The sequence below is a fragment of the Spermophilus citellus genome, assembly GCF_964194105.1.
Source record: "Spermophilus citellus genome assembly, chromosome: 5".
NCBI classification, from domain to species: Eukaryota; Metazoa; Chordata; class Mammalia; order Rodentia; family Sciuridae; genus Spermophilus; species Spermophilus citellus.
This window is the reverse complement of record NC_138186.1, coordinates 18,089,217-18,112,368: the sequence shown is the minus strand read 5'-3', so window position 1 is coordinate 18,112,368 and position 23,152 is coordinate 18,089,217. Positions and strand designations below refer to the sequence as shown.

Genomic DNA, 23,152 nt, shown 5'->3' with positions numbered 1-23,152 from the left:
GAAGAGTGTTTCTAGAATACTCCTTTCTTCCCTGAAAATCACAGAATATCAGATTATTGTGAAAAACGACATCTAAATTTTTCAGCATAAAATAATGAGCATATATTCCAGGGATAATATAAGGAAGTTAGACCACATTGCTCCTGGCTCTGTCACCAGAAAATGACCCTGATGTCATCAACCCTCAAAATACCTTGTAGAGGTGAACAGCCGTTCCAAAATGTCTGCCCACAGATGTGAAGAGGCACAGAAAACATTCTTTATCAGGCCCAAGGAAAATGTCAAAGTCTCTGGATTGTGAAGAAGCCATCTTTAGTCTGAGATGCTGAGAATACATCTTTCCTCCTTTTGGGGTGACTTCAACTATTCTTTCTTTAATTACGACAGTGATGGTAGTTTGGAAATTCTTTCCCAGTGTTATCTCTTGCAAAGTAAAAGTTAGCAATCCCAGTTCAGCTTTAAAAAAAAAAAAAAAAAAAAGTTCTAACATCTTGAAGTATACAATTAATTCAGTGGCATTAAAAATGTTCACAATGTGGACAATAATCATGACCCATTCCAGAATTTTTTTTCTTATTCAAACAGAAACTGTAAATGCTAAACAATAATTCCACATTCCCCTCCCTCAAACCCTGGGGCCTCTACTTACTTTGAATCTCTGTCAATCTGCTTATTCCAGGTGACTGTCAAGTGGAGTCACATGATACTTGTCCTTTGCTGTCTGGTTCACTTCACTTAGGATGTTTTTAAGCTCCAGACTTTCCATGGTATATCATAGTTTCATTTTTTAGAGAGTCTGAAGAGCACTGCGTTGTGTGGATATACAACATTTGGCCTCTCTGTTCATCATTTGGACTGTTTACATCTTTTGACTCTTGTCAAGAATGCTATGAACATTGGTGCACAAATATCTGAGTGCCTGTTCTTGGGAATACATCTATGAGTGGAATTTCTGTATCGTATGGTGAGTCTGTGTCTAACATTTTTTTTTTTTTGTCCAGGGGATTGAACCCAGGGGTGCTCAAACACTGAGCCATATCCCCAGCTCTTTATATATTTTATTTTGAGACAGGGTTTCAAAATTTAAAAGTTGCTCAGGGCCTTGCTTAGTTGCTGGGGCTAGCCTTGAACTTGTGATCCTCCTGCCTCAGCCTCCTAAGCTGCTGGGATTTACAGGTGTGGGCTACCATACCTGGCTGTGTTCTTGAGAAACTGTCAAGTGGTACGTGATGGCTGCACCATTTTACATTTCCTCAGCATGCGTCAAACCTCAGGTTTCAACTCATCCTTACCAACACGTTATTTTCTGTTGTTGTTATCTTCGTTCTGCATGTTTGTGAGTGTGTAATGTATTTCATTCTGCTTTTGATTTAGATTTCCCTAATAACTCGTGATGTTGATCTTTCCATGTGTTATAGATTTTCTTGGAGAAATGCTTATTCAGGCCTTTTGCTCATTTTTGAGCTGAATTGTTGTTGAGTGGTAGAAGCTCTTTATATATTCTTAATATTAATCCCTTTTCAGATGTGTGATTTGCAAATATTTTCTCCCGTTTTGTGAGTTGGCATTTCACTCTGTTGATAAGGTCCTTTAATAAATAAATGTTTTAAATTTTCATGAAGTCCAATGTTTCTACTGCTGTAGCATGGATGTGGTTTGGGTGTTACCCAAGAACCAATGTGTTGAAGCATGGATTAGGGTTACAATGTTGGGAGATGGTAGAAACCTAAGATGTAGAGCCCAGGAAGAAAAGACGACCTTGGATCATTGGGAGTGTGTATCAGAAGATTAAAGTAGGTCTTGTGTAACCCTCGCATAGTTCTCATGAGAGGATTGTTAAAAAAAGGAGTAAGGCTGGCGTGCGTGCGTGTGTGCGTGTGTGTGTGTGTGTGTGTCTCCTTCCTGCTTGGATACGTGATGTGCTCCTCCTCTGTGACCCTTGTAATTGTGACCCTCAACCAGCTTGCACTATGCTGTTTGGACTCTCAGCATCCAAAACCATGACTCAAATAAACTATTGCACTTTATAAAGTTAACCCACATCAGATACTTTGTCATAGTGTCAAAAATGACTATTATCTGTGCATTTTACATCATATCCATGAAATCATTGTCAAGTGCATCGATGTGAAAATTCCCTAACATTTTATTCTAAGAGTTTTTGTAGTTTCGGCTCTTAAATTTGAGTCTTTGGTCATTTTGAGGTGTTTTTTTTATAATATATAGCACAAGCTAATCCTACAACTTCAAACTTTTGTATGTGGATATTTGCTTTTCCAGCACCATTTGCTGAAAAATACTATCCTTTCCCATTGAATGAACTTGATTTCCCTATTAAAATAATTATATATCTGAGGGTTTACTTCTGGTCTCTCTATTAGGTCCCACTGGTCTATATGTCTATCTTTATGCCATTGTTATGCTGTTTTGATTACCATAGCTTTGTATAGGTTTCTGAATCAGAAGGTATGAGTCCTTCAACTTTGTGATTTTTTTTTGTACTTATTTTTATGTGGTGCTAAGGATTGAACTCAGTGCCTCACATGTGTGAGACAAGTGCTCTACCACTGAGCTACACCTCCAGCCCAAACTTTGTTATTTCTTTTCAACATTTTTTGGGGTGTCTTCAGGATCTGAGGTTTCACATGACTTTTGGGATGGGTTTTCTATTTCTGCACAACATGCCATTGAGATTCTCCTAGAGACTGCATTAAATCTGTAGATCCCTTCAAGTAGTAGCCACATTTTAACATTTAATCATATTAGGTCTTCCAATCCAAGAACTCCGATCTCTTTCTATTTATTTATGTTTACCTTAATTTCTTTCAAAAATGTTGTTTTTTGAGTCTAAGACTTTTATCTCCTTGGTTAAAATTATTCCCAAGAATTTTATTCTTTTTGATGTTACTGTAAATAAAATTAATTTTATTAATTTCCTTTTCAGATTGATCAATATTTGTGAACAGAAATACAATAGATTTTTGCATTCATTTATATCCTGAAATTTTGTTGAATTAATGTGTTTTATTACTTATTAATTAATAGTTTATTAATTTATTAATTTTATAAGTTTGTGTAATGTTTAGTTTTCCACATGGAAGAAGGTCATCTTTAACCACATGGAATTTTAATCACTCATTTCTGGTTTGTTGGTTGTTCTCACTGTTGTTTATTTTTCTGATGCTGGAGATTGGACCGGGCCTCAGACATGCTGGATGAGTGATATCTACCACTGAGCCACACTTTTGAGCCCTTTCCTTTCCAATCTGAATGCCTTCTATTATTTTTATTGCCTAATTAGTCTAACTAGAACTTCAGTACTAAGTGGAACAGAATAGTAAAAGCAGGAATTTGTATCTTGTTTCTGATCCTAGGGTGCTTTAGTCAACTTTTTTGCTGCTGTGACTAAAAGACCTGACAAGAACAAATGTAGAGGATGAAGCATTTATTTGAGGGCTCATGGTTTCAGTCCATGGACATCCAGCTCCATTTCCGGGGGCTCCAGGTGAGGTAGAACATCCTGGTGGAAGAGTGTGGCCGAGGGAAGCAGCTCACAAGATGATCAGGAGGCCTCCACTCACCAGACAGAAAATACATACCCCAAAGCCACGCCCCCAAAACCACCACCTCCAGCCACGCCCCCACCTGCCTTTAATTACCACTCAATTAATCTCACCAGGAGATTAATTCATGATTGGCTTAAGGCTGTCACAACCCAATCATTTGTCCTCTAAACCTTCTTGCATTGTCTCCACATGAAGTTTTTGGGAGACACCTCACATCCAAATCATAACATAGGGGCAAACTGCATTTTATTTAAAATTAAAAATGTCATGTTTGTAATTTCAAATATAAACCTCCCAAACTGAAACACACAGATAAAAAAGATGGAAAAGATGAACAGATTTTCAGTGATCTGTGTGATAATATCAGTCTGACATACAAGTAGCCCAAAAGAAGATAAATAATGGTACAGAAAAAAAAGTATTTGAAGAAATAATAGCCCCCAAATTTCCAGATTTTAAGTAGTTCAACTCAGAGATCTAACATGCCCAAAGGACTCAAGTCAGGATTAACACAAATAAAACCATATCAAGACACATCACAGTCAAATTTCCAAACACCAAAGATAGTGAAAGCTGTGAAGAAAAAAAGAAATGTAATCTATAGAGTAATTATAATAAAATGATCTCTATCTGCTCATCAATTCAATGTTAATCAGAAAATAATGAAATAACATCTATTAAGTGCTGGGTGAATAATTGCTACCTAGAATTTTATATGAAATTAAAGCATCTTTCAAAAATGAAAGTGAAATAAAGACATTTTCAATACACAAAAACTGTCATAAGCAGATTTTCACTTCAGCAAATATTAAGGGAAGTCGTTCAGCTTAAGTGAAGTAATAGTAGATGCAATTAGATCTCTCACAAAAGAAGAGGAGCAGAAAAAAAATGGTAAATATGTAGATAAATACGAATGATCATTTCTCCTTTATTTCAAAGAAACTGACTTTAGTTAGAAGAAGCAGTCCACTGTGGGTCATGCATCTGTGCAAGTTCTTGTAGCATGGGCCAGATTACAAGACTTATCTGTCTTCTGATCAGGAGCAGCTTCTGTAGCTGGTCACCAGGTAACTAAGTAGCAAGGCAGGTATGATGACAGGAGAACTTCTCACCGTGGTAGAAAGACTCAATGGTTTGCCCCTTTCTACAGTGGTTACTCCTGGCTCCAAAAAGTTCTATGCTTCCAGCTCTGGCTTCCTTACCTGTATCGCAAAGCTTCTGCATGTACAGCATCCACCCAGGCCCATCACATTGCCCAGGCAGGACTTGGAGGCAAGAGGAATCAATGTCAAGGTGCTGATGCTCAAGCTACAGATGACATGAGCAGTGAGTAACAAAGTCTCTGACCCGGGAGACCCACGTCTTCTGCCAGCCCCTGTGAAACGATCAACTTGTTAGTTGGCAAGTGGGATACAGCCTCCAAATCTTCATGGTTTTTAACTGAAAAAGCAAATGGGAGGGAGAGAGGGAGGGAGGAAGGAAGGAAGGAAAGAAAATGGACTGGGGTTGTGGCTCAGTGGTAGAGCACTTGCCTCGCTTGTATGAGGCACTGGGATGGATCCTCAGCACCACACAAAAATAAATAAATAAAATAAAGATATTGTGTCCATTTATAATTTAAAAAACAAATTTAAAGAAAAGAAAGAAAGAAAGGTAATATATTGTTGATTTTTATAACTTGTAGAAGTGCCATATATATGTGCAATAGAATGAAGAATAAAAGCAGATAAATGTGAATGTATCGTTTGAAGTTTCTTACAGATCCTTAACTCAAGAAATATAATATGGATCACAAATGAAAGTCACATAGGTGATTTCAAATTTTCTAGCAGACATATTAAAAGCATAAGAGATAGAAGGCACTAATTTTAGTATTCTATTTTATTTAACCCAGTATTTTCAAAATATTATCATTTCGACACATAACGGACATTAAACATCCTTAGTGAGCTGTTACATTCTTCTTACACTAATTCTTAAACAGACAATGAGTATTTTAAACCATCAGCACCTCTCAATTTCTTTTAGCCATATTTCAAGTGCCAATGCTCCTTACAGCTATACCAATGGCAGCACAGCCCTAAGTCAACAACTAGCAACAGGAAACAGGAAGCATCACAAAAACATCAATAGAGGAGATGACATGCAATACAGAGAAACTCTACCTACTGTATTAATAATCCTGAAGAAGGCAGGAAACTAAAAGACAAAGGATAGATAGTAGAACTTGCATTCCCAGGTAATATCAAGTAATCTTTTGTCACTTCCAGCCAGAACAGGGCATGAGAACCGTAGGCAAGTGGGTGGGAGTGATAGAAAGAGTTTGAGTCCCAAACCCACCAGTCACATGCTTTGTGAGCTTGGACAAGAAACCGTCTTCTTCCTCCTGCATGTACCCTTTGATCCTGTAGCTCATTTATTCTTCTATTTGTTTACTTGGGGCAATATTTTGCTGTGGTGAAGAAAAGAGATTTGGATATTGCTCTCACACTTGAGTCATGGCTCTGCCATTATAAGACCTTGGACAAATGACTTAATTCTCTAAATTTCCGCTTCCTCGTCTAAATGACAAGTATTACACCATACCTATCTCAAGGCCATGTAAAAATATACTGATTTTTTTTATTATCATTGTTGTTCAGTTCTCTAGCTCTAAAGACCAGATGTCATTCAGAACAGTAAGAATTCAAGAGCTAATGACAAGGTTTTTCCCTCAGTAGGGAAGGCAGACATATAATATCTGACAGATACCTAAGTGGCTACCATGAAACGGAAGCTAAGAAACAGCAAAGCACAAGGGTAAAAATATAAATGTCTCTATGCAGATGTTCCTATTATACTTCATAATCTTTTTTCCTTGAGAAAACACCACAACCAAGCAGCCTGAGAAAAAAAAAAGTGGATATTTTTCTGACCCAGCTCTTCTGTCCAATAATCAGCACCAATGAGTGGGTAGTCAATTATTCTTATTTAACTTAAAAGAACAGTTATCTACCTGATTACCAAGAAGCTCAGATCTTCTGAAACTTGTTTGATATGGTTAGAAACTAGAGTGCTTTTGTTATATTTTTTTTCCATTGGCATTCTTTTTTAAAAGAACTGTTTGTCTCCTAATGAGGGCTACCAGGATGTTAGTGTCAGATCCACAGAAAGCATTTTCCATCTGTGTTCGATCGGATCTTGTTTTCAAACCTGAAACTTGTCAAATGAAGCTTCACTTTTCACACAAGAGTCTGGCTTGCCAAGGTCACACAGCCATCAGTGGTGGGACCAGAACACAGACACGGATTGCTGGTCTCCACAACCTTTGGCAGTCTTTTCGTTCCCAATGTTCCTTCACTGGTGGAGACTTGGAAGAAAGCATTTGGGAACATCAGCGTTGCCTATTTGCTCAAAGGTTAAGAAACTGGCCCCACATTTCCAATTGCTCTTAACGCACACCCAGAGCCTCCCAAAGGGACCAAGCCCTCTGAGTTGCAGTTATAACAATAGCAGCTGTCCAGAATGTGTTCACATGGACAAGGGACGCAGCTGAAGAAATACGCCCACAACTTCTCTGCTAATCCTGTGCAAATACAGGGAAATGACCAGGACAAATACAATATCTTATGTCAGGTATTATTTTTGTTTTTATGTATATATTATACACACTGTGTTTTACTGATAGTCTGCATCATCCTGAGAGTAAACTCAAGTCTCAAAAAAAAAATTTCATAGCGGGATTTTCTTTATCTGCACCAGATGATAACAATTTAGTCAAGGATAAAGAACACCAGGAAAAAGTGAAGCGACAATAATGTTTGTGGAAAGGAATTTCCATGAAGGTCTTCATGCATCTTAACTGGTCTCTTAATTTCCATTTCTTTCATTCAAATTTGGTATCATAATAGAAAATGAGGCATTACCATGTGCAAGAATGAGCAAAGGAAAAACTACAAATAAACAGAAATAATAATGCAAAAAAATCCTATTGTATTATTGCTAAAAGAAACTTTTAAAAGTATAAGGAGAAACCAATGTTTGTCTGCTAAATTGACCAAAAACCTTTTAAATAATAATGCCTAACTGCTGATAACATTGTGAAATTGCTCAATATAATTGAAAAAATATAATTGCATGTATCAAAAGCCTGAAAAATTTGGTAATTCTTTTTACCAAGCATTTTGCTTTTAGGATTTACCCTGAGGAAATAATCATGGCCAAACCAAAATGTAACGATCAGACAATTCACTCTATAATTATCTTCTATTACTTTGCTATAACAACTGTCTACAAGGTCAAAAGTAAAAACTGATTAAATAAATCATGGTCCATCCATAGAGTAGTATATTACAGCATCAATGATTAAAAGTTATAGAATCAAAAAATTCTAAATGACCAATGTGAGCAATGTCAAATGTCAAGTGTTAGTGTACAGTTCATGCAATGTGTGTGTATGTGTGTGTGTTGAAAGGACATTTCACAAAGTGACAACAATAGTAACCTCCAGGTACCGAGATTACTGGTAATGATTTTTTTCCCTTTTTTCCAACTTTCCAGTCCCACAGGGAAGAGTTGGCCTGCATGTCCCAATGGTTCTTCGATTAAAATATATTACTTTAACAATGAGAAGCAAAAAGAAAAATTAGAAGCTGGGCTTTGCTTTTGAAAAAGATGACAACACACTTTGTTAATTTCTTGAGAATGTTGAGGGAAAGCCCTTGCTTTACCTGACTTGTGATAGCCCCTGAGTCTAGGAGTCCTGCAGCCCAGGCCAAAAGGATGAACTAAAATCCTCTGGATTTCATCCATTCAATCTAAAATATCTTACTGAGTCCTTAGCATGTGCTAGGCTGAAACCATGAGCCCTGGATAAATTTTTTCTCCTCAATATTGTTCTTGTCATTTCTTTTGGTCATGGCGAGGAAAGAGCTGACCTAAACAACCTCTCTTCCCTGAACTCAGAGCAATTTCTTCTACTTTGATCAGCTATTGCAATTTTTTTGCCCTCTAAGTCATTGGAAAATTGATCAGACTGATCTATAGTGGGCCCACCTCTTCCTGGACTGGCAAACATGCTCCTCGAACAGAAATCATTTCTGTTTGTTGTTTATCGTAGAATTTATAGACCCATTGAGAAGCCAAATGCTCTGTATATTATGTCCCTGAAATAATTAAACATTAATAATGATAACAAATGGACTAACAACGAGAAAATGGGAAGAGAGTAGAGTATCAGATAAGCCTGCCACGCTTTGTTCATGGCAGAAAACAATGTTGGAAAATCCTGATGAGCTACTGGTCTGGGGTTAAAAAAAAAAAAATTTAAGTTTATTGCCTGTAAGCAAGAGTCTGTTGAAAATATTTCAGTAAACTCAGTCCAATTTTCTGTGTGGAATACAATTTTTCAACAAGCAAAGTCTCTTTTCTTTTATTAAACAATTGTGCTAAACAAATTTGTTTATTGATGTTGCTTCCCATAGAAGGAAAGCTCTGTAAAAATGAGGACTTGGTTTTGGTGAGTTCCTGGGGCTTGGGACTGTAGGTGCTTAATATTTGTCGAATAAATAATTGAATGAATTTGAGGCAAGTCAACAAACAGATGACTTTTTTCCCCCATTTGCAGAGAAAGCAGGTGGCTGTTTTCTGCACATTTCTCAGATACATACATGGGATAGGTGATGTCAAGAGCCCAGGGGACTTCGCGGGCATCTTGCACTTTCCATGGGTGGATCCCCAGGAGTCTGAGAGGCTGTGGGAGAGACTCTGATGAAAGGTTCAGGAGGACAAGATCTTAACAGTTCTACAAGATCTGAATAGAGCCCACATAATAGAAGGCGTTGAGACAACTGTCACATCAGCAGGCACCCGAGAGGGCTGCTAAACTGTGGGGGTCACGGGAAGTCACCTCCTTTCCTCAGAGACAGTCACAGGGCAAAGGAGCCAAGAAGAAACTGTTGTCTACCACAGAGTCCCCCACCATGGGGACATGATCTGAGAAACTTGTCCTGAGCGGTTCAGTCGTGGTGTGAATACCACAGAGCGCACTTACACAGACCTAGACGGCACTGAAGGTTCACTCTGGCAAGTAAACCTCTTCCGCCCTCGGCTGACCTGGAATTCTTAGTCCAAAATTCTTCAGCAGTCTTCACAAGAGCATTCCCAGATCCACAGCTCATCCAGTGAGGATCCCTGAGTCATCGAAACCCGCAGTAGATTCAAAACTCATCCCCGAGTTCAGCCTTCTATTCAGACATTGAAAACAACCTTTTTGCTTTGGCCATGATTGGCGTGGTGCCAACAGGGATGCACTCCTGTGTCTGGTCTTCAATCCGTGGTGGTGGTGCTAGAAGTCTCTCCGCCTCTGGTACAGGGCCCTCTTGCAGTTTTGTTAGCCGATGGCCTGCAGAGAAGCACAACCTTCCACAGTTCCTGACACTTTGTTCTTGTTTTTCAAGATCTTAGCTGACTGGTGAGCAAGAATGTGACATCCGTGACCTTCCCCCTCAGGGTCCTTACCAGTTTTAATTTCATTTCCAGGTTAGTTGCTCAAGATGGCCTCTTACTGGTGCATTAGCCATGGATTTCGTCTGCTTAGGGGCCATGATGAACAGAAGGGCCTGGGGAGAAACCAAGCACAAGACAAAATGATGCCATCAGGAGGCGTGTTGAGATGCGTGAGGCTGCTGCTGCCCACCATCCCGTGAGCAGTGTGTGTGGACGGAAACACTATTGTGCAGCGCCCAACAGCTTACACACCTGAGGGGGATGAGCAGAGGAGGCCACAGCTGAACACGGATAATGGTGAAGGCACAACTGCCCGTGGAGGCAAAGAGCTCTATCATCAGTGCTGGCTACCTGCCCTCTGCTGGCCTGAACCTCCTTCCACGTCCTGGGGAAGTCTGATGCCCACTGAAGTTGAACCACTTTCCCAAGGGGCCTGTATTTCCAGAATGCTGTGTTGCACATCACACCAATGCAAACATGAACATCTTCCCTTTACACACACATGCACACACACACAGAATCCCTAGGGGCATAATTCAGACAGCTGTCACGCTGCATATTACACAGCAAACAATTTAGAATCTGTTCTTCAAACACCTTTGCTTCGTCCTACCTGCAGACAGGGGCTTCACCCCACTCTGCAGCAACCTTTTAAAACTCCCTTCCCCCTTCTTCCCTCCACTCCTTACTTTTCTCTCTCTCCCTCTGTAACACTCTACTTTTTCATGTGGAGAAGGCTCATCCTTACGCACCTTCATGGTGGGACTCCTGCTCTGAGTCACACCTTTCACTCTCCAAGTCTCTTCAACACAAGAGTCCCTTCTGAAGGACACTTTCAGCAACAGCCTTTCTGTTAACGTTCTTACTCTGCAAGAAAAGAAAGACCATCATCAACCTGACTTCTGTGGAAAAAGCCCAGCCTGAGATGCAGGAAGGGGATGGTCCACGTAGAAGATGGATCTGGGTGAGACCAGGGACACAGCTTCTTTAGCCACAACTTGCTAAGGCATCAGAAGTCCATGTCAGAGCCTGACGATATATTTGGTTTCCATTTACAAAGACATGACCATATTTTACGTAACTATCATAAATGGATTCTAATTTTACTCATAGTTAGGGAACAAGACATTCTCAAAGAATTTTTTGTTGTGTTTGTAAAACTTCTGGTTGAAGAACTCGAGGTATCATTAGGAATTGATTCCTGAAGATGGGCCATACCTAGGGATTTGAGTCAAACCCTGGTTCTCAGGAAACAGAACAAATAAGTTGAATTCCTTAGAAAAAAATGGCTTACTCTTTTTTTTCCTGTGAATGTGCTACATGCTATTTAAACTTACAGCTATAATAATCTTTTATTAAGAAGATTTTTTTAATTATACATTTTCAGTGGAATCTTACTCCGCCATAAAAAAGAATGGGATTCCACCATTTGCAGCAGCCTGGAAGGACCTGGAGGACATTGTGTTAAGTGAAATAAGCCAGGCGCAGAATAATAAACACCACATGTTCTTACTCATATGCAGAAGCTAAAAAGCTGATATTACAGAAATAGAGAGTAGATGAATAGTTACCAGAACATGGGAGGGGTTGGGGGACAGAGAGAGGATGGCTCACATGTCCAGGGCCCGGTGGATAGGAGGAACAACTCCCATGCTCTAGAGCACAGTAGGGTAATGGATGGCTGACATCAATTAGTTGTATTTTTCTGCAAGATAGCTAGTAGGGAGGATTTTGAACATCCCCAGCACAAAGTGATAAATGTCCACGAGGTGATGGACGTGTAAATTACCCTGATCTCATCATTACACAGTGTATACATGTACTGACATGGCACACGGTACCCCCAAAGCTATGTATAATTATTACATCAATTAAAAATAATATATTTAAAAATAAAATAAAGTATATATACATGGATAGATAGATAGATAGATAGATAGATGGATAGATAGTACATTCTATAACAGATCAAGTCCTATAACCCAAAGCAAAGTGCTCTCCGGGTGCAGCCCCCGACCAACAACACCAGATCAGCACCAGGGAACATTTTTAGGAACACATGTACTTAGGCTCTTCCTCATACCTACTGAATCAGAAGCTCTGGAGCAGGGAACGCAGTTGGTGTGTTAATAGGCCCTGCGGCTGACACTGATGCTTGTTTATGTCTGAGAACACTGTTCCACTGGGTCTCTGAATGGCCATATTGAATATTTCTGAATTCCAGTCCCTTGGATTAGATTCTCTTCAGTGTGGAGTCTGCTGATTAATAAAAATCTATGGCCCTGTCCTCAGATTACATGCTTTCTACAGTGTTTGCTAGAATTCTACCCCAAGGTGATGGGATTGTGTGAGGAGATGGGCCTTTGGGGAGGTGATTGGGTCCTGAGGGTAGAGACCTCATACTGGGATTGGTACCATTATAAAAGAGACCCTAGAGAGATCCCTGACTGCTCTACCCTGAGAGGAGAAGGCGCTATCTGAACCAGGAAGTGGGTCCTCGCCAGACACCACGGCTGGTGCCTCAGAACTGTGAGAAGTGAATGTTTAAGCCATCTAGTCTATGGTCCTTCATTGTGGTAGTCAGAATAGACTAAGGCAGCATCCCTGCTCCTGCTGCCCACAGCTTTCAATCAGGATGTTACTCCCTACCCTACACTCCAGGGTCCTTCCACGGGGATTGGTCATGCCATAATCTACGAGAAAGGAAGATCTTATCCTTAATTGCTCTCCTAATTCACATGCTCAGAGCTAACTCAACAATTCCTAGAACATGCAGTTATCCAAGGGAGATCTTATTTGTTCCTGTTCTGGATCTACTGTGGATACAACACTTCCACAAAGACCCATGGCTAGATGCTCACTTCCTGAGATCTTGCTCAGAGCACTGCTGACCTCCCCTCACTGGGACTATGTGGAGTTTATTAGTCCTTTTTCCATAACTGTAACAAAATAACTGAGGCTTGGTAAGTTATAAGTAAAAAAAGGTTTATTTAACTTATAGTTTTGGAGGCCACAAATCCAAAAAGCACAGTACTGGCTCTAGTAAGGGCCCCCTAGGCTACATAATAGCATGGTGAGTGGCATCATGGCAGGAGCACATGCAAGAGGGAACAATCACATGGTGACATAAAAGCTAGAAGGAAAGACCAGGGAAGGGTCTGCTTCTTCTTTTATGAGAACCCTTTTCATGGGAACCAGGGTCCCATGAAAACTAATTAATTCCTTTGGAGGGCACTGACCTCCTTGACCTAATTACTTTCCACTAAGCCCCACCTCTTAGTGGTCCCACGCCACCTCCCAACATCACCGCACTGAAGACCAAGCTTCCAAGGGTTCATCGTGAAGATCTGGAGGGAAACACTGAATCACAGCATGGGGCTAGTTTGTTTCCTTCTAGAGCAACGGACCCACCTCTCCTTGGGCCCCAGCTTTCTCCTTGGGTTCTGTCAAAGCCAGTTTTTACCTAAACTTGAACCTGCATCAGACCTTCCTGGAGCGAACTGCGCCCTCCCAGAACGCTGGGCCCAGCCCAGTTTCCCACTCAGCGTGTCTTACGTGGAGTCCAGAAGGTGCTCTTCTAACCAGCGCCCAAGGAAGCCAATGCTGTTGTCTCCCCAGACCACTTTGAGGACTGCTGTTGAAGACCACCATCACTGAACTTATTTGCACACAGGTACCTTTAAAATATCAGTCGAGGCTTGTCCCTTCCCCCAAATAACTACTCTTTAATATCTCCCTAAAAAATCCAACTACTCACCAATAAATTCAATGTTTGTTTTTCTTCATTGGTGATTAAATCTCCACATACTACCAAAAGCAGTTGTTTGGGGAGAATTTTGTTGTTTTGTTGTTGTTTGTTTTGTTTTGTTTGGGTACCGGGGATTGAACTCAGGGGCATTCAACCCCTGAGCCACATCTCCAGCCCTTATTCATTTAGAGACGGGCCTCACTGAGTTGCTGAGTGTCTCCCTTTTGCCGAGGCTGGCTTTGGACTCACCATCCTCCTGCCTCAGCCTCCCAAGCCACTGGGATTACAGGTGTGTGCCGCCGTGCCTGGTCAAAAGCAGTTTTAAGGTGACTTTAATTCTTATTTTGCCACTAGAAGAAAGAATCGACTTTCCTAGTGCACTAGAAGAAATGCCTGCCCTCCCTGGGGAAAGAGTGTGCTCTGTTGCTCCTGACTTCTGCGGGCCTTGCCTGTGTCTCAGATTCTCTTAAACGAAGGTGGACTGGGCGTGATGGCATCAAGGTTGAAGAACGGCAGGGTAACAGAGGTACATGGAGGAAGGATAAGATGATCTTGGGTTTGAAAAGAGAGCAGGATGTGTATCACATTAATGATCCAACAAGGACCAGCCAATTAAGCCAGACTTAGAAGGAACACCCGGCATCCCCACCCTGCAGGTTCCCCACCAGGCCAAACCCATAAACAGCACAGCCCTGACTTTCCCTCCAACACCCCCGGAGCCCACATCTGCTGCTCCCAAAGCCAGGTCCTATTTTCTTCAACGGGACAATGGAGGGTTGAGATCCTAACCCCAACAATGGAGCCCAAACCAGAGAAAGCAAAATGCCAATAAGGCAAAGCCTCATTCCAAATTCCAGATATCAGTCTGCAGCCCTCAAAATGCCAAGTGCTCCCTGCTGGTCCCAGCCAGATCCCGGGCCCACGGCCCACATCGGGATCCTCCAGAGGCCAGGAGTTCCTGATGGGAAACATGTGGAGGCCTGTGGTTTATCGTTCCTGGGTTTACAACTCCACCTGGGGCTGGGGACGCTAAGGAGGGCCGTTTTGAAGGACCCCAGGCACAATGTCAGGCATCCCTGGCTGGTCTGCTCCCTGTGAAAGCAGAAAGTCAACATCCACTGGATGCCAGACCCCGACCAGCCTCATCCTGACCACCCAAGTGCCCGTGGCCCCCCCGGGAACTGACTTCACCTCCTGCTCTCACAGTGCGGTCTCAGGAGCCTGAGATTTGAGAAGTGAAACCCAACAGGCCTCTCCCTTCGTCAGAGGAGAGGAAGAGCCTCTGGGGCCCTTTTACTGGGCCTGTTGGTTTTCTGTTGGTCACACACAGGCCCTCGCCATGAACGGTCTCACGACTGCCCTCCTGGTCTGGACTCTGATTTCTCCCAGCGGCGGAGGCCACGGGGGCAGAGGGGAAATGTGGCCCACACACGTGGCCTGCAGGAACGAGGGCTTGGAGGTGTTCTACCAGAGCTGCGGTAAGTTCTTTCAAATGTCCACCTGTGTTTACGGGGAGAGCAAGCCTCCAGCTGTGGGCTGTTTAAGGGCTCAGTGGCTGTGGGGTGAAGGGAGAGGGGACCAGCCACTTTCTCCAGCTGCAGTGAGTCTGCAGGGTCGATTGGGAGCCCATGGGAGAAGGAGGGGTGGAGGGAAGAGAGCCTGGTGAGAGTAACCCAGAGCGAGAAGGAGAAACCAAGTATCGAGTTGCAGCAGTTCACCAGCAAAACCCAGGAGCCCCCAAAGAACAAAATGACCAATGGGTCTTCCAAATCATGGAACCTCACCCACCGAAAATTAGGAAAAGATGCTTCCGAGAGGCTTCCCCCAGCCCCAGGTTGTGCACCTGGGCTCACCTTCCAGTATGTTTAGTTTGCAAGTTACCCCAAGATCCCCATCCGCCTTCTAGAACTTCCAGAGCTGCCCCCTGGGGCACCGTCGATCATCAATCTTAACCAGCAAGCCCTGTGAGAGAAGCTGTGGATGCAGGGTTTTCTCTAGAGCTAAGGATCACGAAAGGGAGCGCCATGGCTTGAAGGGGCCTTGCAAACGTCCTGTGTTGGAAACTTCTTCCCCGGGGGCAGCTGTGTTGGGAGACTGGACAAAATGAGAGATGACGCTATCAGGTTCTGACCCACAGAAGTAGATCGGCATCATTATCCAGGAATCCAGGAGGAGGGGAGTGACAGAAGAATAGATCTGGTCTCCCCCACCCCTTTGTCCCTCTGCTGCGTTATGACACAGCAAGAAGTCCCCTGGACCCTGGACCTTGGGCTTCCCAGACTCCAGAACAATAAGCCAAGAATCTCTGTCTTACAAATGGCCCAGTGTGTGCTGTTCTGTTACGGCAGCACAGACAGGAGAGGGAGACTGGGCGTCCCCCAATGGCCAAACCAGCCCGCCCACAGGAAGGTCACAGTCCAATGAGTAACATGTCTGAACCGCCCCACTGGGGTGTATCTCAGTCCCCAAGGCTGCAAAGTATCACCCACTTAGTGACTTTAACATCAGGATACCATTGCCTCAGAGTTCTGGGGGCTGCAGGTGTGAGGTGAAGGTGTGGGCAGGGTTGGTTTCTCCTGAGGCCTCTCCCCCTGCCTTGCAGACAGCTGTCCACTCCCTGTGTCTGTCTACATGTGGGCTTCCCTTCTCCATGTGTAGCTGTGTCCTGATCGCCTCCTCTTAGAGGGACACCAGTCAGATTGGACTAGGCTTCATTTAAACTTAACCACCTCTTTAAAGACCCCCAGTTCAAACCGGTCACATTCTGAGGACGGGAGTTAGGACCCCAGCACATGAATCAGAGCAGACACAATTCATGGTGCAGGTGCTGATCCAGTCCCTCTTGTTTCCAATGGCGATGGGACCCTGGACCGTTGGTATCCTGTCCGTGTAAGATGTAGAATAATATCAAGACTGGAGATGCCCGGAGCCGTCAGAATGTGTCTTCTGAATGTTTCATCATCATATAAAAAGTTGCCGGGGCTGGTCTGTCTCCATACTTACCTTTCAGACTATAGCCACTACTGCCAAATCACTGTCACCAGAGGCATGAGGACTGGGAACATCAGGGAAAGAACTAGGACCTATAGTCTGAAGATCTGGGGTGTGATTCCCTGCCGTGGGAGGGAGGGGAGATACTCCACGGAGCCATTAAACCTCAGGTACAAGCCCTGCTCTCGGCTCTGGGAATAAAGGAATGGAGGTGTCAGGAGTGTGCTGTGTCATTAACATAGATGAAACACCTTGTGTCTCTCCACAGTGTCAGAATCTATTGAATAATAAATTCACAGGCTACACCACTTTCATCTCTGACAGACGAATACTTGTGGGTCACCTGGTTGTCACAAGCCAGGCAAACACAAGTTTTTTTTTTTATTCCCATCTTAATTTCTAATATCTAAACACTCAAGTCACATACACTTTACACGATGATATATATAAATAGGTCACAGAAAGACTAAGAAAGGGTTAAAGTGGCCGCTGGCTTACAGGATGCAATGGAGCCAAAAGCCCACTGTAGGTGGTCAGATAAGGATTTTAACCAATTCCTCAGAATTGTCCAAGCAGAGGGTCCAGATGGACGGCAGTTTCAGTCGAGTGCCAAGTGTCCCTGAGGTGTCAGCTTGGAGCCGGCTCTGTGTGGTCTTTGCAAGCAGGAGAAACCACACTTAGGGACAGGAAATTGTAGGTCCCTCATGGTGGCAATCTTTATGGACAAGGCTTATGATGAGTGACCAGGTGACAGGGTCAAGGAGCTACCATGCCCAGTCACGGGGTGGAGGACTCCTCCTTTTATGTCTTGAGGGACGGGTTCTCATCTGGTGGGGTTGATAGATTCCCATGTTTGATGTGACTGCTGTGATTTGGGATGCCCACATGTCTGGGTACACCTGGGTTTAGTGTGGTCAGTTGGCATGTATACATTATCTATCAATTTGTGCCTTATGGTGGTGCAGAGCAGGTGGTGGTTGTTGACTTGCACAAACAAGGTGTGGAATCATTCGACCTTGGCACTTGAACTCCAAATGGAGTAGCTCACGGCAAATTACTGCTTGAGAAAATAGTATGACTCAGGTTTAGGCACAGCCTGAAAACAGATGTTCTATGCGTCAAAGAGTCATTCAGAGCAGGACACAACCTGATCTCCACAGGGGGACATGCAGTCCTCATCCAGGAGCCATGGGAGGATCAGACCATGAATCCTTTGTATGAAGGGCTGCCACAGAAGCAGGCCTGGTGTACCAGGGGTCAGGGTGTTCAGAAGAGTGTCAGGTTGGTGCTGTCCAAGAAGAATTCATTAAACTTAAGTTGAAATTTAGCAAATGAAAAAATATAGCAGTGGTCACATCTCATATTCATTGGAGGTTTGCTTATATGCTTCAGGGATCATGCTAAGTGCTTTGTAAGCATCCTTCTCACAGACATGGAAACTGAGGTTCAGAGATGTCAGCTAACTTTTCTGAGGCCACACAGCTAAGAGTGGTGGAATCACACCCCTAGGGGCACAGAGAAGACAAGACATTGAACAAATATTTGTGGAATTAAAACAAATGCATCCCCAGCCTGTCTGACTCCAGAGCCTGTTCTCTGAATGCCCCTGCTGGCTAGAGCTTGTCCAGTAGGCAAGAAGGAACAGAGAGGGGACAGGGGAGGAGAACTTGGTCACATAGAACAGCACGTAGGAAGGCAGGGAGACAACGACTTGAACTGGTTTAGCATTCAGAACGCTGAGGAGGGGCTGTAGACACTAGGCAGGGGTGAGAAATGAGGCAGGAAATGTGGGCAGAGCCCCAAGACCAGGATGGGTTCCCTCCCTTTAGCAATGAGGAGGTTGAATTTTGGAAAGATCCTTTGGAGAGTGAATAGGAGCATGGATATTGAAACAGAAGCTATTTGTGGCTAGAAATAGGGTGTGTAGCCAGGGAGAATGATAATTCTGGAAAGACACCATGAGAGTGTGAGTTAACATCATTTCCACAGCCTGAATATCAGGGGAGCTCTTTGGTACACTTTTGGGTCAGTCGAAGGGCAAGCTATGTTCTGGAACCTTCTGCAGGGTTGGGCGTACCTGACAGCCATTTTGGTTCAGGCCTGAGTGGTTACATCTCCCTGCCCAGAAGGAGATGGTCTGTCGCTCTATTGCTGCCCTCCAGGAGGCAGCACCCCGAGCCCTGGGCATGGATGTCACAGGGCAAAGGCCACACTTCTGTGAAGTCCAGACCTCCCAAGGGCTCACTGGAGACTTCTAAATCTCACGGTGGGCCCAGAAGTGGGAGGGCTGTCTGACAAAACAAAGGAGCTATTGTTTCCTAGGATTCGGGCTTCTCTTTTCATCCTGTAACTTCCATGTGTCAGGATCAGGGAGGAGAATAAGGTCTGTTCTGAATACTACAAAAATCCTTGAGAAAGAAGGAGTCAAATGTGCAGTTTCTGGGCTCTTGGTACCAATCAGGAAGTGAGCAAAATTTTTCTGAAAAAGCAGAAGGAAGTCAAAAAGTCACTGTCTCCATCAGAAAACAAAAGCATCTTCTTTGTTTAATTGTCAAATAACACAACAAGCCCAGGGACAAATGCACACCAGTATATCTACTTCTCCATGGCCTCTGGGACACCAAGATGTGAATTCGATTACTGAAATACATAAGATTAGAGGAGGAAGTTGGCAGCCGTGGGAGACGCAGGGTGTGGGGAAGAGTAAGGGAAGGTGCTAGGGACTGAATGCTTGTGTCTCCCCGCAATTCATGTTAAATCCTAACCCCCAAGGTGATGGCATTAGGAGTCAAGATCTGGGAGGGGGGGATGATTAGGTCACAAGGGTGCAGCTGCAGGTATGGGTAGTGCCCCTATAATAGGCACCATAAGTACAAGAAAATTGTAGGATTCCTTTCAGAGAATCATTGTCATAATAATTTCTCGTTTTAAACGTCAGTTTAAAATTTAACAAACTCCCTCCCTTTGTAAGCCTCAGTTTAATCCTTATGAGCAGCCCTTTGAGGTAAGCAGGATGTTTATCTCCATGTTCTGGATGTAGAAACTGAGGCATATGCCTAGTGAGTATGGAAATAAAGAGGCCGAACCGAGCCATGACATTAAACCTGCGAGTTCTGACTCCGTGCCCAGCGATTCAGGGCTGGGCGGGTTGAGCTCCTCCTTCTCCAGCATCCACTGGGAGCCTGCAGCAGCGGCAGGGCAGGACCTCCCCCTCTGCTCTTTTTAGCCACGTGGGCCAAGTTCTCTTCTGCTGTCAGGTGGTATCTGGAAATGCCATCTCCCAATTCAAAGAGTCAAACGAAGGGCCATTCTCTAATTATTAAAAGCAGTGTTTACTGCAGTCAGAGCGCCCTGTGCGGTTGGTGTGTTTATTTCGTATGGAAGCCCATTTCCCACAACCGACAATGGCTTCCTCTGTGCGGTAGTTGGTGATCGGGGAGCAGAGGGGAAACTGTTGTGGGTGAACCCTATGGGACCTGGCCAGCCCCTGGGAGTTTCCAGAGTCAGGTTACCATGGCTTCTGGTGGTCATCATGCTTCAAATAGCCATTGACACCTGCTCTCCTGTCCTTGAAAGCAATCAACTTTGTCCACACTGCCTGCCTAGGCTTCCTGTGTCACTGAAGGTTGCTACGGGGGTCTACCTGACCTTCAAAAAGTCTCTTAATTACAAAGTCTATCTGAGGTCACTTGGACCTGAATAATCGATCCATCCAGGTTGTCAAACAGGACAACTAATCAGACTTGAAGAATGCAAAACAATGCTGGCAACATTTCCTACAAAATAGAGAGTGAACTGCAAAGGACCTGACCACAAAAAAAAAAAAAAAAAAAAAAAAAAACAATGAACAAGGCATATTGATAAAATGCTCATAGAAAAAAAAAATCTTAAACCATTTTTCCTAAGAACCTAATAATTCTGAAGTAAATGGAGCAAAGAAACAACATTTAAAAAAAATCACAGGCTATGTAGTCATGCCTTCAAATACTGCATGCAGAAAGCAATTTCTCTCTTATTTTCCCAGATTAATGGGGCTATAAAACTGTACAATTAAGGAAAAATAGACACATAGCCACAAAGACAGAGATGCAGTTCCAAAGTGATAGCTTTGGGTATACAGGACTGAACAGTAGGCTGCTTCAAGTGGGACAAGATTTGGGGTTCAAATTTAAAGACAGGAAGTTGATAAAAGAAACACAAGGTGTCAATATCGACATCCAGATATTTTAAATGCTAGTTGAAAGTGAATTGCTGTAGGTGTGTGTTGGTGGGGCCCAGTCACCTGGATGGATACTCCTGGTTTCCATTTGGTGGTGACCATTTTGCATCCAAAAAGCAGTGTTAACTCTCCTAAGCACTTTTTAAAGGAGAGGCTAAGTGATCTGGAGAATAGAGACCTAAAGAGGAGAAAAGGCCAAAAGTCGGTGGTTCTAGAGAGACCTCTTGGGCAGGCAGGAACTATCTTCTGAAATGCTGTTCTTTCCAATCTCCAGCTGAGACCCCTGTGGGCAGCTAGCTCTGTTCATCGGTTAGGAGGAGACTGTTTGGAGAGGGAAGGAAGAGGGAGAGCTGTCCTCCAGACTGGCAGCTCTTTTTGTAAAAGCTGCAACACAGACAGCACGATCCCAAGCAGCAGCCCATGTTGGTAATCCTGAGCACTGCTCAGACCCAAGCCTGCAGGAGGAGGATGCAAGAGGGCCATCGAGGACCAGGTGAGCAAAGGTGAAGGAGCCCACACTGCTAAGGTGGGGCTTGTGCAGCTTGAGCACCTGGCAGAGTCCAGCAGTGACCAAGGAGCACGCAGTTGGCAGAGGTCATCTGTACTGTAGACAACAGCGGGAAGACACAGCGCAGGGACCCTGCCCTGCTCCTTCCAACACCAAGCAACAGGAGGGAGTTTACATTGAAAGAAAAGGGTGATGGGCTCAGAAACAACATGCCATGTAGGCTGGAGTTGTTCTTTTTCTGGGACACCCTGTGAGCGACTATTCCAGGTCCCTGACCAGTAGCTTTGTTCTGGGGTGCTGGGGAAACCAAGTGGGCCGCGGAAGAAGTACACTGGGGTCCACCAGGAAGCCTTAGCCCGTGTGAGGCTAAGGGGTGATTTATGGGCAGCAGGCAGCATGCATGTCAGGCCTTGGCAGGGCCTGTGTGGTATCCAGGAAAGCGTCATTGTGTGGCCCTTCTTGAAATTCCTAGCCAGTGAGCCCTCCAGGGCCTCTCTGCCTTTAGAACAGAGGTGAGTGGTAACCAACCCAACTGCTAGCAGGGCCAAGGGAAGGATTGCCAGCCCAGAAACCCCTGGTCTTCTTTCCAAGCACAATTCGTCGTTTTGAGATTCACACTGGCTGCCTGGTCACCGAGGGAGCTATCAAAGGGCTCCCTTATTTGAAACCTGACATCTATCTCCCTTCTCACAGGGAGCTCCAAACAGCCCAAGCCTCAGTAAGAAATCCAAAATCAAGCCATCAGGATTCCCTTTGCCTCTTAACCATTAGAATCCTTTCCCACGGAGGGGCTCTTTCCTATTCGAAGGGTTTCTCTCTGTTTCAGTACTCAATTTATTCTCCTGATACTGTATTTTCAATTTATCCCTTTAAACAATTAAATGCCACCTACTACAACCAAACTTTTATAATTCAACAAATTATGTACTTTTTGCAGATGGGTAACTTGACCACAGATTCAGTAATTGAATTATCTTAAGCATTCATCGAATGCAGCATATTTTTCTTAAATGCTTTCAAATCTTCAATAGTAAAATACACACAAGCTATCCCACAATCGTTCCACTTATATTTTTCTCAACTTTGCTTCAAAAAATATTGATTCCAGTCATTCGCATTAATTTGCTTGGCATATTTATGTTGATATTTATACTTACCTATAACTTTTATAGCTTCTTAAAGATGTGGTGACATTTATTTCAGCATTTTACTGAATGGCTAAAGATAAAGATTAATCGCCTCAGATCAAGCTAGAAGATGAGTTATCGAACTCTGCCTGGTCTCTAGGGAAAATAAATGTTTTTTTAAAAATTAGTAGCTCCAGATATGATTCCATATAAGTGACCCTCAGTGAATTCTGGACTCAGTGATCAATCAGCAAATTGAGATCTCTTTCCTTAATGCTGCCTACTATATTCTTAAGACCCTTCCTTCTACAAACCTCCCCCACTGTGGTGCTTTTCCCTCAAATGATGTGCTCTCTCTGTTGTACTTGGTCATCGTCTTGTAACTCATTGTCCCCCTGTTATTACTCCTTGGTCTGCAAACATCCTTGAGTTTATGCCTGTCATGATCCCCATTAACATATAATCAGAAGCATCACTTAGAGGAGAGGATGGATTTCATCTGCATGA

The 23,152-nt window shown here is 43.5% G+C and overlaps 1 protein-coding gene across 1 annotated transcript in view; it reads left to right on the top strand.

Moving 5' to 3' along the window:
* Nucleotides 1–15,127: 15,127 nt before the first annotated feature.
* Nucleotides 15,128–23,152, top strand: part of LY86 (lymphocyte antigen 86) — a 59,200-nt gene continuing 51,175 nt past the window's right edge. The window contains exon 1 of the mRNA XM_081294641.1: nt 15,128–15,278. Within this exon, the coding sequence (XP_081150767.1) occupies nt 15,140–15,278 (139 nt within the window). The 5' untranslated portion in view covers nt 15,128–15,139. The remainder of the gene's footprint in view (nt 15,279–23,152) is intronic.